The 11,049-nt window shown below is 54.1% G+C and overlaps 1 protein-coding gene across 2 annotated transcripts; it reads left to right on the forward strand.

Annotated features, from left to right (window-relative positions):
- Positions 1–1,455: 1,455 nt before the first annotated feature.
- TMEM72 (transmembrane protein 72) lies at positions 1,456–10,227 on the forward strand. 2 transcript variants are annotated; one of them, XM_064464494.1, is made up of 5 exons: positions 1,456–1,913; positions 5,841–5,907; positions 6,336–6,407; positions 7,132–7,271; positions 7,462–10,227. In XM_064464494.1, exons 1-5 carry the CDS (start codon positions 1,844–1,846, stop codon positions 7,920–7,922), a joined length of 810 nt encoding a protein of 269 aa, XP_064320564.1. In that variant the 5' UTR covers positions 1,456–1,843; the 3' UTR covers positions 7,923–10,227. The 2 variants fall into 2 exon arrangements, with proteins under 2 accessions (XP_064320564.1, XP_064320563.1); XM_064464493.1 differs by lacking the exon at positions 1,456–1,913 and adding an exon at positions 5,095–5,330.
- The last annotated feature ends 822 nt before the right edge of the window (positions 10,228–11,049 follow it).

The following is an 11,049-nucleotide window of genomic DNA, read 5'->3' on the forward strand; positions in this document are numbered from 1 at the left end:
ATCACTCACTGAGTCATCTGTTGTGGAAAACCCAGAGTCCCTTCAAACACCCATGGTGGTGTGGGAGGACAAAAGGAAATGGGAACACTGAAAGGCAGCGCCAGTTCTGCAAGGCAAAGCCGAATTTTGGGTCTGCGCCATTCAGCACTGCCCCTCGGGATGCTCTGGAAGCCCTTCTCCAGTGGGTTTTTTGCATGGAAAATGTCCTCTGCCCCCAGACCTTGTCAGCGTTGCCTGCTGCAAAATCCCTGCCACCCACCATCTTGTAAGAGTTCATTAAAAAAACCTACCTGCAGTTAGTTACAGGAATTAGGGACCCCTTTCGTAAGCTCAGGGATTTGGCTGTCTTGGGAAAATCCCAGCCTGAAATACAGGCCAAGATCCTGTGGAAGGAAAGCTGTCACTGTGCCCTCGGACCAAGCTGTCTCTGCCCCTGGGCCACGCCGGTACAACACATGCTGGCCAGGTTCAGCTTTGTGGTCTCAGGCAGGTGAGAAGGGATCACAGGAGACCGGCTCAGCCAGCTGCCGCCTGCCCGCGGGGCTGCCCGTGCGTGAGCTCCGCGTGGTTCACCCGGCCCCTTGCCTGAACGGCTGCCGGCTTCACAGCGAGCGCAGCGAGGGGCAGGGGCTGCAGTGACTTGCCCGACGCTGGCCGCAGCACAAGGTGAGCTCGCTGACCCGTGGACCCGTGGCCCTGCAGGCACCAGACGTCTGCGTGGCCCTCCGGGACTGTCCTGTTGCTCACATGCCCCTCCTGCCCGGGACTGCAATGACCAGATGCTGCTGCCGACACCGCCTCTTCCCCGCACAGCAGCAGGTGGGGATCGAATCGGTGATCCCCAGAGAGATGCACCGTGTCCAAGCACACGTGGGGCCGGGGGCCGGAGCGGGCCAGCGCTGTCCCATCTCGGCCTTCTGACAAGCCTAGGGCTGCCCCTCTCCAGAGGCAGCGTGTCCTGCAGAGACAAGCCAACGACCCCCAAGCTGTCTACCAAGTCCAGTACGAAGAGGTCAGAGCTATGCACCCCACTCCACGTGTCGGGACACTTGTGCAACCCTGGTGCCATTCAAATGGCTCTGGTGGCTACCACACAGAAATACGTTTCACCGAGGTTCCCAGGAAGAGAAATACGCGTCTCTCCTGCTGTGTGGTCAGCCTGGGTCTGTAGGACCCTTGGGAATAGATCTGATCTCCTCGTTCCTGTGGTTGCACATCAGCCCGAACAGTGCCTGAGCCGTGCTAGTCAGAGCCCAGTAAAACCCGCATGGTGAGCAGCGGCCGTGGTGGGGCTGGGGTGCCCTGGGAGCCTCGCGACCTGCCAGAAATGTGCCGCTCTCTCACCAGGAGCAAACATCACCATCCTCACAAATGGTTAACCTGCCGGAGGCTGCACAGCACTAATGACTTCACATGCATTTAATCAGCTTGGGCTTCCAGAGCCTCCTCCTCAGGAGCAGGAAAGGCCGTGCACCCCGGGTGCAAATGCTCCCAAAGCCGCACCCCCCCCCCCTTACCAATCATTAATCACTGCCAGCCAGCAACAAGAGCAAGCGGCAAGCGAGCAGGGAAGGCCAAGTCTCTGCAGCCCCCACGGGAGCGGAGGGAAGCAGTGCTGGCCGGTCCCCCGTGGTGGCAGCTCGCTCCCTCTGACCGCTCTCCCCTGGGAGGCCCCGGTGAGGGTGGCCGGTCCTGCACCCTCTGCCCTTTCCTTCAGGAAGGTCACCGGGACCTGGGTGCAGGAGGCTCTGCCTGTGGCTGGGAGCTGCTGGGCTACGCGTGACGCGGGAACTCTGAAGAAGAGCTTCTGCCTGGTCAGCGCCGCAGCCTTCATCCCCTCGCCATGCGGCACAAGGCATTTTGGAGAGCCCTGGAGTACACCTGCCGTTTTCTGGGCATCTCCACCGCAGCAGGTAAGGGCGAGCTCTCTTTTTCTTTGGCACTAAAAGGCACTGGGTGGGTGTTGGGGCCCGTGATCTGTCTCCCTGCCTTTGGCCAGGTGCAGCCACTGCCCCATCCTACGAGGGGGACAAGGAAACTTGCTGGCTTTTGCTTTGGGACCGAGGGAGGGAGAGCTCTGGGTGCCTGGCTGGCTGCTCTTCCAAATGCTGTGGGAGGTAGAGTGAGACATCAGGAAGGAAGATCCAGCACTCAGTATGGCAGAGGACAAGCACAAATGGAAAAGAAAACTGAATTATATCCTTGTAAAACAGACATGGGCACAAGCAAGATAAGAATGCAACTGAGAAGCAAAATACTCATGGCTGCGCAAAACTGCCAGGCTGTTCTGTGGGATGTGAAAATGGAGGAGCTCCTCATGCTGTGCACAGCGAGATGTCCTGTGCCAGGCAGGATGGAGAGGTCCCAGCCCTCCCGGCACAGTGACTGCCGAAGAGCTGCTCTGCCTCTCTAGCCACCCATCAGGGAACAGGCTCAGGAAGCAGTTCAGGTTACAGCTGCAGTACAAACATCATAAATTCACCCACCTGGCTAGTTGCATCCTCTCACCTGCTACCAGGGGCTGCTTGGGACCAGCATCCTCTGGGTTTGGTGACACATCTGAGCTTTTGGTTTCTTATAAAGTGCAGGGGTTTTGAGCCAGCTGTTTTAGGCACCATGTCTCACCCAGAAGGACCGAGCTGTGGTGAATAACCCTCTCACATGGGGCATCTCCAGATGGGACGTGGGGAAACAGCTAACATGGAGGGCTCAGGGGTTCCCTCTGGCACTGCTGCTGACTCACTAGTACAGGACGGGACAGGCAGCACTCTCTGCCTCAGCTGCAGCAGAGATCAAAGTGCCTGATCTGGCTAAAGGCTGGAGGTGTGAACCAGAGGTTCCTGGTGAGAGGTGACTTGAGGTGGTGCCTGTGATTCTTGTGTCAGACCACCGGGAATTTCGGATTTCAGACACGGCAGAGTAGGTTGCAGCAGGCCCTCCTACCTCCTTTGCATTTCCTTTATCAACTGCAGACAGCCCCGAGAGACATTTTGCTCAAGTCAGGGGCAAAGAAGAAAGCACATCGGTCAGCTGAAGGCAGCACAGGTCCCTAAGGACACCTAAATCCCAGCTGGGACACTGGAGTTTCTGCTCTGGAATGTGCTTTAAAGGACTAATAACAGGCAGAGATTTGAGCCTCTGAGTTTATACAAACTCCCAGTAGATAAGTGCATATCATGATGAGCCTGCAACAGATAGGAGCTGGGACACAGCTTTAACCAGCAAATGCAAATCTCTTCCTTCCTCCATCCCCATCACCCTCAGGCCCAAGTGAGCCCCATGCTGGTGATATTCTCTCTTAAAGCTCCAGGGAAACTCATAGAGACCTTCCTGGGAGAAAACATGAGGTTGTTGCTATGAGAAAACTAGAGTTAGAACAGGAAAATTGGAAGTAGCTTACAATTTGGAAGTGTCTTAGTGGAATACGATTTCTCTCTCCTGCTTGTTGTCTTTTCATCATTTTGCATCATCTGCACCTCTTTCTGTAGTTCTTCTTGAAATGAGCAGTGCAGCGTCTCTCTGCTGAGCATCACAGAGCATAGACAGCTGCACTACCGATCTCTGTGCTTTTCCATAGCTCTGATGCATTCCCGGTATCACCTGACTTTCCCAAAAGGCCAGTGAATAAAGGGAGGTGCCTGTGTTTTATTTCTCTGTGTGTCTCAAAGGAGTAAGAAAACAGCTTGATGCAGTGTTTAGTGCCTGATGAGGTGTACGAGGTTTTTGCATGAAATGGAAACCACGCAGAAGAGAATCCCACGGGTTTTGTTTGAAAAAAAAAAAAAAAGAAAGGGAGAGAGGAGTGCATCAGCCTCTCTAATTGATTCTGAGAAGGCCTGGCCAGCTCCATAAGCTGCTTGCCAACACAGAAGGTTGCCCAAGTAATATATACCTCCCCTTCCCCCAGGATCCTGGAGTCAGTAATGGCTGTCTGCAACGGTGGGGCTGCAGGGTTTCTGTGCGTGAGGAATCAGACAGCCTTGCCGTCGGCAGAGCCTCGTGGTGAGTTAATGAAGAGTGCTCAAACAGCCCCGCAATTAGTTGCAGTTTGGGGCATCTCTGTAGTTTTAGGCCTTGTGATTTCTGCATCTAGGGAGAGTCCTTACTTATTTCTGAATTCTCATGCTTTCAACCATTTAATTCCTAATCATGTGCCTTCAGCCACATGTTTTGGATAAGATCCAAATCAAGGCAGCAACTAGTCCAAACAAACACCTCGGAAACAGCCCTTTGCTTCTTGCAGATTCTTCAGCCAAACAGCTTTGTGGATAAAGCAGAAGCTGTGCAAAATCAGGAAACCTGTCCATCCAGAACAGAGACTCGAGTGTAACAGCTGAGCTGTTGAATTCTGCATCCGTCTGCAGGGAATGAATGGATGAATAAATGAATTCCGCATTTGTAGTGAAGATTACAAAGAAGGCTTCCCAGTCATGAAACAGCAAAGAACAATACTTTGCATGTAGGTTTACACAGCTTGCACAGTTTCACAGCCCTCTGATGAGACTGATTTCCCCATGCCTCTGCTCAGGGTGGAGAGGTAGCCCCCACGGAGGAGGCTGGTGTGTGGGCCCCATGGGTTTCTCCGGCTGGCAGGGGCCACCAGCTGCGGGTGACACAGGGAGACCTCAGAGGGGCCTTGTTCAGCCTGGACGGCAGAGCTGTGTGCTCAGGCATCGACCCCCAGCACTGACCCACCTCGCAGGCTTGATGGACACTGGTCTGCGTCCCCGTTTGGGAGCCTGGTACCCTTCTCCAGCTCAGATAAATTAAGCGAACCGGCACCTCAAGCCTTGGCCAGCGAGCATTGAGCGGGACCAGTGGATGGGCAGGGACCGCTTGGTGAGATGCGGAGACCTCAGGCATGGACAGGAGTGTGGTGACCGCCTAGACCAATGCCCTGGCCATGAAACATGGGCTCTGCTCAGCCCCAGGCTGCTGACACTTGAGCACCGTGACCAGCCGGTTGTGGACCAACCAGCTTGCTGCAGCTGGTGCAAGGCACTTCATTTCTGCTCCATTTTGGGAATAGGCTTGTCGGGAATTGAAGGACGTAGAAGGAAATTTTCCATCCCCTGAAGCTATTGGCCTCCAACAGCCAGTCCAGAGAAGATTTTAGCCTTGCTAATACTCTTAATCCCCCTTAAACTGACTCCCCAGTGTGCTGTGCTGGCTGGGGCACCGAGGGGACATTCATTCCCTGTTTTTAATCTCCCTGCTCCCGTTATATGTTTTTCTGTTTGGCTAGCAAAGGATCTTGATGCTATGGCTACAGCCCTCCGTGAAGGCAGCTGGCACAGTCCCCTGTCCTGCTGCTGCCCTGCAGCCACATGGTGGGTGCAGCAGGCCTGGGCAAGCAGGGAGGGCAGGGGAGAGATGCTGGGGGGCACTGGGAGGACCTGGGCAGAGAAGTCCCCGGAGCAGAACGGGGCAGAGATGGATGTGGCAGTGGGAGTGAAGTCCTTGTGGCAGCCGTGATGGACCGGTATAGCAGGAGGTGGGAGAGACACGGGACACTGCTGCTCACCTCCCCTAGCTGTCCAAGGCCAGCTGGTATCCCCAGAGCACCTCGCCCCAGCCCACGCCGTGGCACGGGTGCCATGACAGGGATGCAACTGGGATGGTTTTCTGGGCTGTACGTCAAGGCCAGCACTCAGCTCTGACCCCCCTGGGTTGGTATGTCAGAAAGAATCACTGGTGCTGGCAGTCCTAATGTGCAGCACGGGGGGAGCAGCCTTGCCAGCCCCTGGGGAAACCAGGGAATCAGTCCTGGGAGCTGATGGGGCACTGGAGAGTCGGGAACCAACCCTGCAGTCAGCTTCTTTCCTGCTTTGTCTTTCTAGTGCTGATCGGTGTGGGTGTAGAAACACTGCAGCGAGGACAGTTCAAAAGCCTGGCTTTCTATCTGCTGTGAGTATTTTTGCCCTTGAAGTCAGAGCTGGTGGGGGTGACACATTTGACCCCTCCACCGTATGTAGCACCAGACCAGACTGCAACAGCAGCAGGGAGCAGTGTCCGAGGCTTCGGGGAATTCAGATATCCATCCCTAGATGTCAGATAAGTAAGCTATTTCTGTTAGAGGAAGTGATGCTACTGCATTATCCATGCTACTGCAGACTCGGGCAGGCCAGAGGTGACACTGGCTGCAAGCTGCCCCCCCGGGGACAGAAGGGCTTTGAGCTCTCATCAACAAACCAGCAGAGCAGAGGGTGTTCGGACCCCAGTATACAGACTCTGTTACGAACTGGATAGTAAATCTTAGCCCTCTATGCCCCTTCTGCCATCTGGAGAGCATACTCAAGCCCGGCCCTTCCCCCCCTGACAGCTCCACCTTTCAGTTTTTCAGGGGTTGCAGTTACTGTCTGTGAAGGCTTCTTCTTTATCAGTTTGTTCCTGGAGATGTGTTTCACGTGAGTAGACCCTGTCCAGTCTTCTCCAGCCTTGGTGGGACCTCCCTAAGGCAACTTGCCCCTTACAGATAATACCAGACCTAGCTGAGCCGCAAGTGCCAGACTAAAGGTCCTGCCCCTGCTGCCATGGCAAGCGCACTCAGGCAGAGGGCGGGTAGGTGAGGCCATGTCCACAGCCAATTAAACCTGTGTTTTAACCCAAGCTTGTGCCATAATTTGCTGAGCATCAGCTTGACAAACCCTGGTCTGCAACATCTGCTTAACACACAGGATGAAGCTCAGCAAGGGACTGGGGTTGAGGGAAGAGCCAGGTCCCCAGGGTGAGCTGCAGCTCCCTCCCAGAAACAGGGCAGAAGTTAAAATGTGGAAAATCCTTATGTACTGCTCAGAGGCTGAGCAATTCTGCTGTCTAAAGCATAAACTCAAAAGCTGTGATAGCTTAGAGGCAACACCTTACTCCAGCTAATAGGCACTCGACTAGCAGCCAAGCGGGCAAACATGTCAAGGAAAGATGGCCTGAGATGCTGACTTCTGGCAGATGTAGCCCCTGGCCTCCTCTCCCCATGGGAGAGAGTCAGGCTTTGCTTACCTTCCCTGACCAACACTGGTTTCCAGGAAAACCAAAGGGAGGATCTGCACATCTAGAGGGGTGATGGTTAGGTCCAAATTTCCTTGCCATGTGCTGGGTGCGCCATCCAACAAGAACCTCTTTTTCTTTTCCCAGATATGAGCCCGACTCCCTGGCACAGGCCTGCTGGAAGCGAGCTAAACGCCCAGGGAGCTTCCAGAAATTCCTGGGGTACACGCTGCTCTCAGTGGCTTGCTTCCTGCATCCCGTCCTCGTCTGGCATGTCACCATCCCTGGTGAGGAGCCCATGCTGGGGTGGGGAGTGGTGCAGATGGAAGAGGAGCATGGTCTGTCAGGGACCAGAGAGAGTGGGGATGTGCAGGGTACTGGACCAGTTGCAGATGGACCAGAGCTAGCTAGACCAAGCACTGCTTGGCAAGGTCTTCGCTTTGGCCCAGCCCTCAGGCAATATGTCCTTCTCCCCAGGGTCCATGCTGGTGCTCACCGCCCTGGCCTACTTCCTGCTGAGCAAGAGGAGGAAGAGCCCAGGGCACAAAGAGATGCATCCCCAGGCGAGCCAGTATGTGGACCCTTCGGTCACCGTGGCAGCCCCAACCGTCGCTGGTGACACTGAGCAGACCTACACCTTCTGTGGGGCCCAGAGGGAGCAGCACCGCTCACTGCTGGGCCACATGAAGAGCATCCTGAAGGGCAGCAAGGACAGGAGCCTGGCCCCGGTAGCTCCTGCCCAGCCAGCAGCCCTGCCAGCCCCACGCAAGCAAGTGCACTTCCAGGAGAAGGTGGTGCAGATCATCCCCTCTGTCAGCGAGAGCTTAGAGGATGTAGAGAGTGAGGCTGAAGAGACGACGTCAGACACAACACCCATCCTTACCCCACCCGATGCTCCGGTCATCCTCACTCCTCTCAGCTCCACAGGTCTCTTCTGAGCCCTCAGCAGGAACGAGGACGGGGCAGACCTGCTTCCACTGGCGCTGGGGTCCCTCCCTGATGCTCTAGCAGCTGAGGGGCCCCGAGAGGTGGCCCTCCTTGCCCTCCCTGCCTCCAGGGTGACAACTCTGTAACCTACCCCCGTTTCAAGGGGCTGCCAGCACTACATGGTCCCACACCTTGTGACAGGGCCAGTGCTGCTCCCCAGCCCCTGCAGCGCCGTGCCCAGGTGACAAGTGGTGGTTCAGCCAGGGTAGCGCCAGGACAGTAAGGTTTCTGCTCCCATGGCCTCATGCATGGGTCACCCCTCTGTTACGGCACTACATGTCACGGCAGCTGCTCCTGCCTAGTATCACAGCCATGGCACGTGCCTCCCATGAGGCAGCAGCAGGCAGGAGAGGAGACCGCCATCCCCCATGCTTTGAGCCCAGCAGGCAAACCACCTCCAGCCTCTGGGACACCTACACAGGAGCAGAGAGGACCCTGGGGCTTCCTGGTGTCCCCTGCCAAGACAGCTGTCTTGAGTTAGAAGGGCTTTGGGATGATGTAGCAGCTCAGGTTATGAGGTGCAACACCGCTTTGGTGCAGCAGACCATGTGTCACTCCCTATGCGTGTTAATCATGGGCCCCAGAGGGAAAAGGCAATAATAAAGTTACAGTGCTGTCCCACCAGTCCCCTCCATGCCAGCTCTTCCCTAAACAATTCACCTCTGGCTTAATCCAACCATATTTTCTACCCTTTGAGGACTCTTAACTCCTGTTCAACCCATCCTCTTCACTCTCTCCCACCTGAAGACTATGATTTTCTGCTTCCAGATGGAAAATGCCATCTGTGCCTGCAGATACCATCACGGAGACCCTCTCATCAGCATCAGGCAACTCTTTTGGCCGCACTTGGGACAGAGCTCCTGTGGCTGGGGTTGCTTGGATGTGGGACATGAGACCACACTGCTGCTGCTGCTGGGAGGAAGAGCTGTAATTGCTCTGAGCCGAGACACAAAGCATTGGGGTGAGGTGGTGGTAAGAAGAGAAGGTCGCTGAGATGTGCTTAGACTATTTGTAAGGTAACAGCCAGTGCGGCTGGCTGTTTTTCTTGAAAATACATTATTTCTTCTTTTTGAAGCCTCAGCTCTCTGAGTTACAATCACCATGTTCATTAGGAAAAGTGTAGTTTGAAGTGAAGTATGAAAATACAAAGTGTAAGTGTTCAAAAATCAGATGGCGATTGAGATAAGAACCCAGTGCTACTTTTTAATAAACTCTTTTTAAGTGACTCCTAATTTAGGAGACGGATGGGGAAGAAGGTGGAAGATATTGACTCACAGTATTTGACTGCCTTAATAATGAAACTGTCCACAAAAGCAACTTATAAACAGTTGCACACACTACTCATTCCTACAAACAGACACGAACAAAAAGCTTTTTCTTGCATCACCAACATTTAAAATGATAGCTGGTATCAATCTGTTCTAAACACGACACGTGGATTAGAGACCTCCTTCTTCTGGCTGCACAAATTAACCCTTCACCCCGTAATTGCATGCTGGGGAACAGTCACGTACACATCTGCCTTTAGGGAGGTTTTGCACCTGCAAAAATGTCTCCAGAAAATTGTCCCTGTTTACATCCTAAGGCTGCACGACTGCTAGCAGCAAACCCAGGATCCAGCCACAGCTCCACCCTCAAGCTAGTGCATTCATCACATTGAGAAATAAAAATAAAGCTATTTTCCTCTAAAGCTGGTGACCAAACAGTATACCTGCACCAACAAAGATCCTGCCCCAGCCATGCTATCAGGGTACCCACCCTTGCCAACTCTGCCCCAGAAGGCTGTGCTTGGAGCTCGCTCCCTGACTTGATCTCACATTTGCTCTGCAATTAGACCTGCTCTCATCAGCAAGCTCAGCTTTCTGCATCATCCACGGCTCTTCTTTGAACATTGCATGACTAATTACACACAGAGAGATAAGGTTTGTTTAAAAGGTGCTGCTCCCAGTAGATGAAGAGATCTGCTGACAAGAGAAAGTCTACCCTTCTGCAGCCTCCTCTCTAGCCCTGAGCAAAGCTCCAGGGCAGCCTGGGTGGGGACAGATGCTCTGCAACAAATTTCATCCTTCAGCCCTTATTCAGTCAGCCACACACTTCGTACTGGTGGGGCAGCAAGTCCAGCTGGCAAGAGGAGAAGCAATGTGGTGAGAGCACCTGTGGCACCCTGTAGTGTGTGTGGAGCAAATTTCATTGCTCTGTGAAATGCATAAAACGAGCTTGTAATCATTACAGCATGCAGAATTAGGTATTTCAGGTTTTAGGGTCGTTTTTGTAAGTTTCCCTTAGGAAGCAAGACTGGGGGAAGCTACAGGTGAGGTCGTTGCTCAGCCTTCCTGGAGGCAGGACTGGACCTGGTTGCTTTTCTTCCCCGCGCCCTTGAGTTGGCCTGGCTCTTCTTCAACTCTACAGCTACCTGGCAGGAGATGAAGGCTGGAAGAAAGCTGCTTATCTTTTCTATGGCATGAAATTGCCTGTTCAGTTAAGGTCTGTGGCTGGCTCGCTCTGGAGTCTGCCAAGAGCCTGCACCAGTGCCAGGGAAGTGCTGGGACGACAGAGCTGGGGTCAAGATGCTCCAGAGGCAGCTGAGCTGTGCCCCAAACAGCAGCAGATGTCTGCTCTCCTGCCATGGGCACTGAGCTGCTCCCAGGGCTGCCCCTGCCAAGGAGACTGTACGACCCCCACTCTGCTCCTCACCACTCATCCCACCCCTGGTGCTATCTGCCAGCTCCATCGGCTGACAGAGCTCATTAGCCCAGAGGAAAAATAATTAGGAGAAAGAAAGCGGGTGGCTATCTTCTGGGGTAATGAGCCAAATAAATTGATGGAAAGAAGGGATGGCCACAAAATGAAGGAGACGGGGGATAAAAGCACCCCTTTCAGAGGCAGCAGGCTGTTAGAGCAGCTCAACTGCTTAAAGAAATGCAGCCTCAGGCTTTCTTTAAAATCCCAGTGCAAAGGAAATGTTCAGCCTCAGGGGGTGTCAGATGACTTTGCAGAGGGCTCAGAGATTATTTGCTCAAGTGTGCACTTCTGTGTTGGCCCCTCTCCCTACATCTGGCTGCGAGGGGCATCCCATGG

Source organism: Phalacrocorax carbo, chromosome 12 (genome assembly GCF_963921805.1).
Source record: "Phalacrocorax carbo chromosome 12, bPhaCar2.1, whole genome shotgun sequence".
NCBI classification, from domain to species: Eukaryota; Metazoa; Chordata; class Aves; order Suliformes; family Phalacrocoracidae; genus Phalacrocorax; species Phalacrocorax carbo.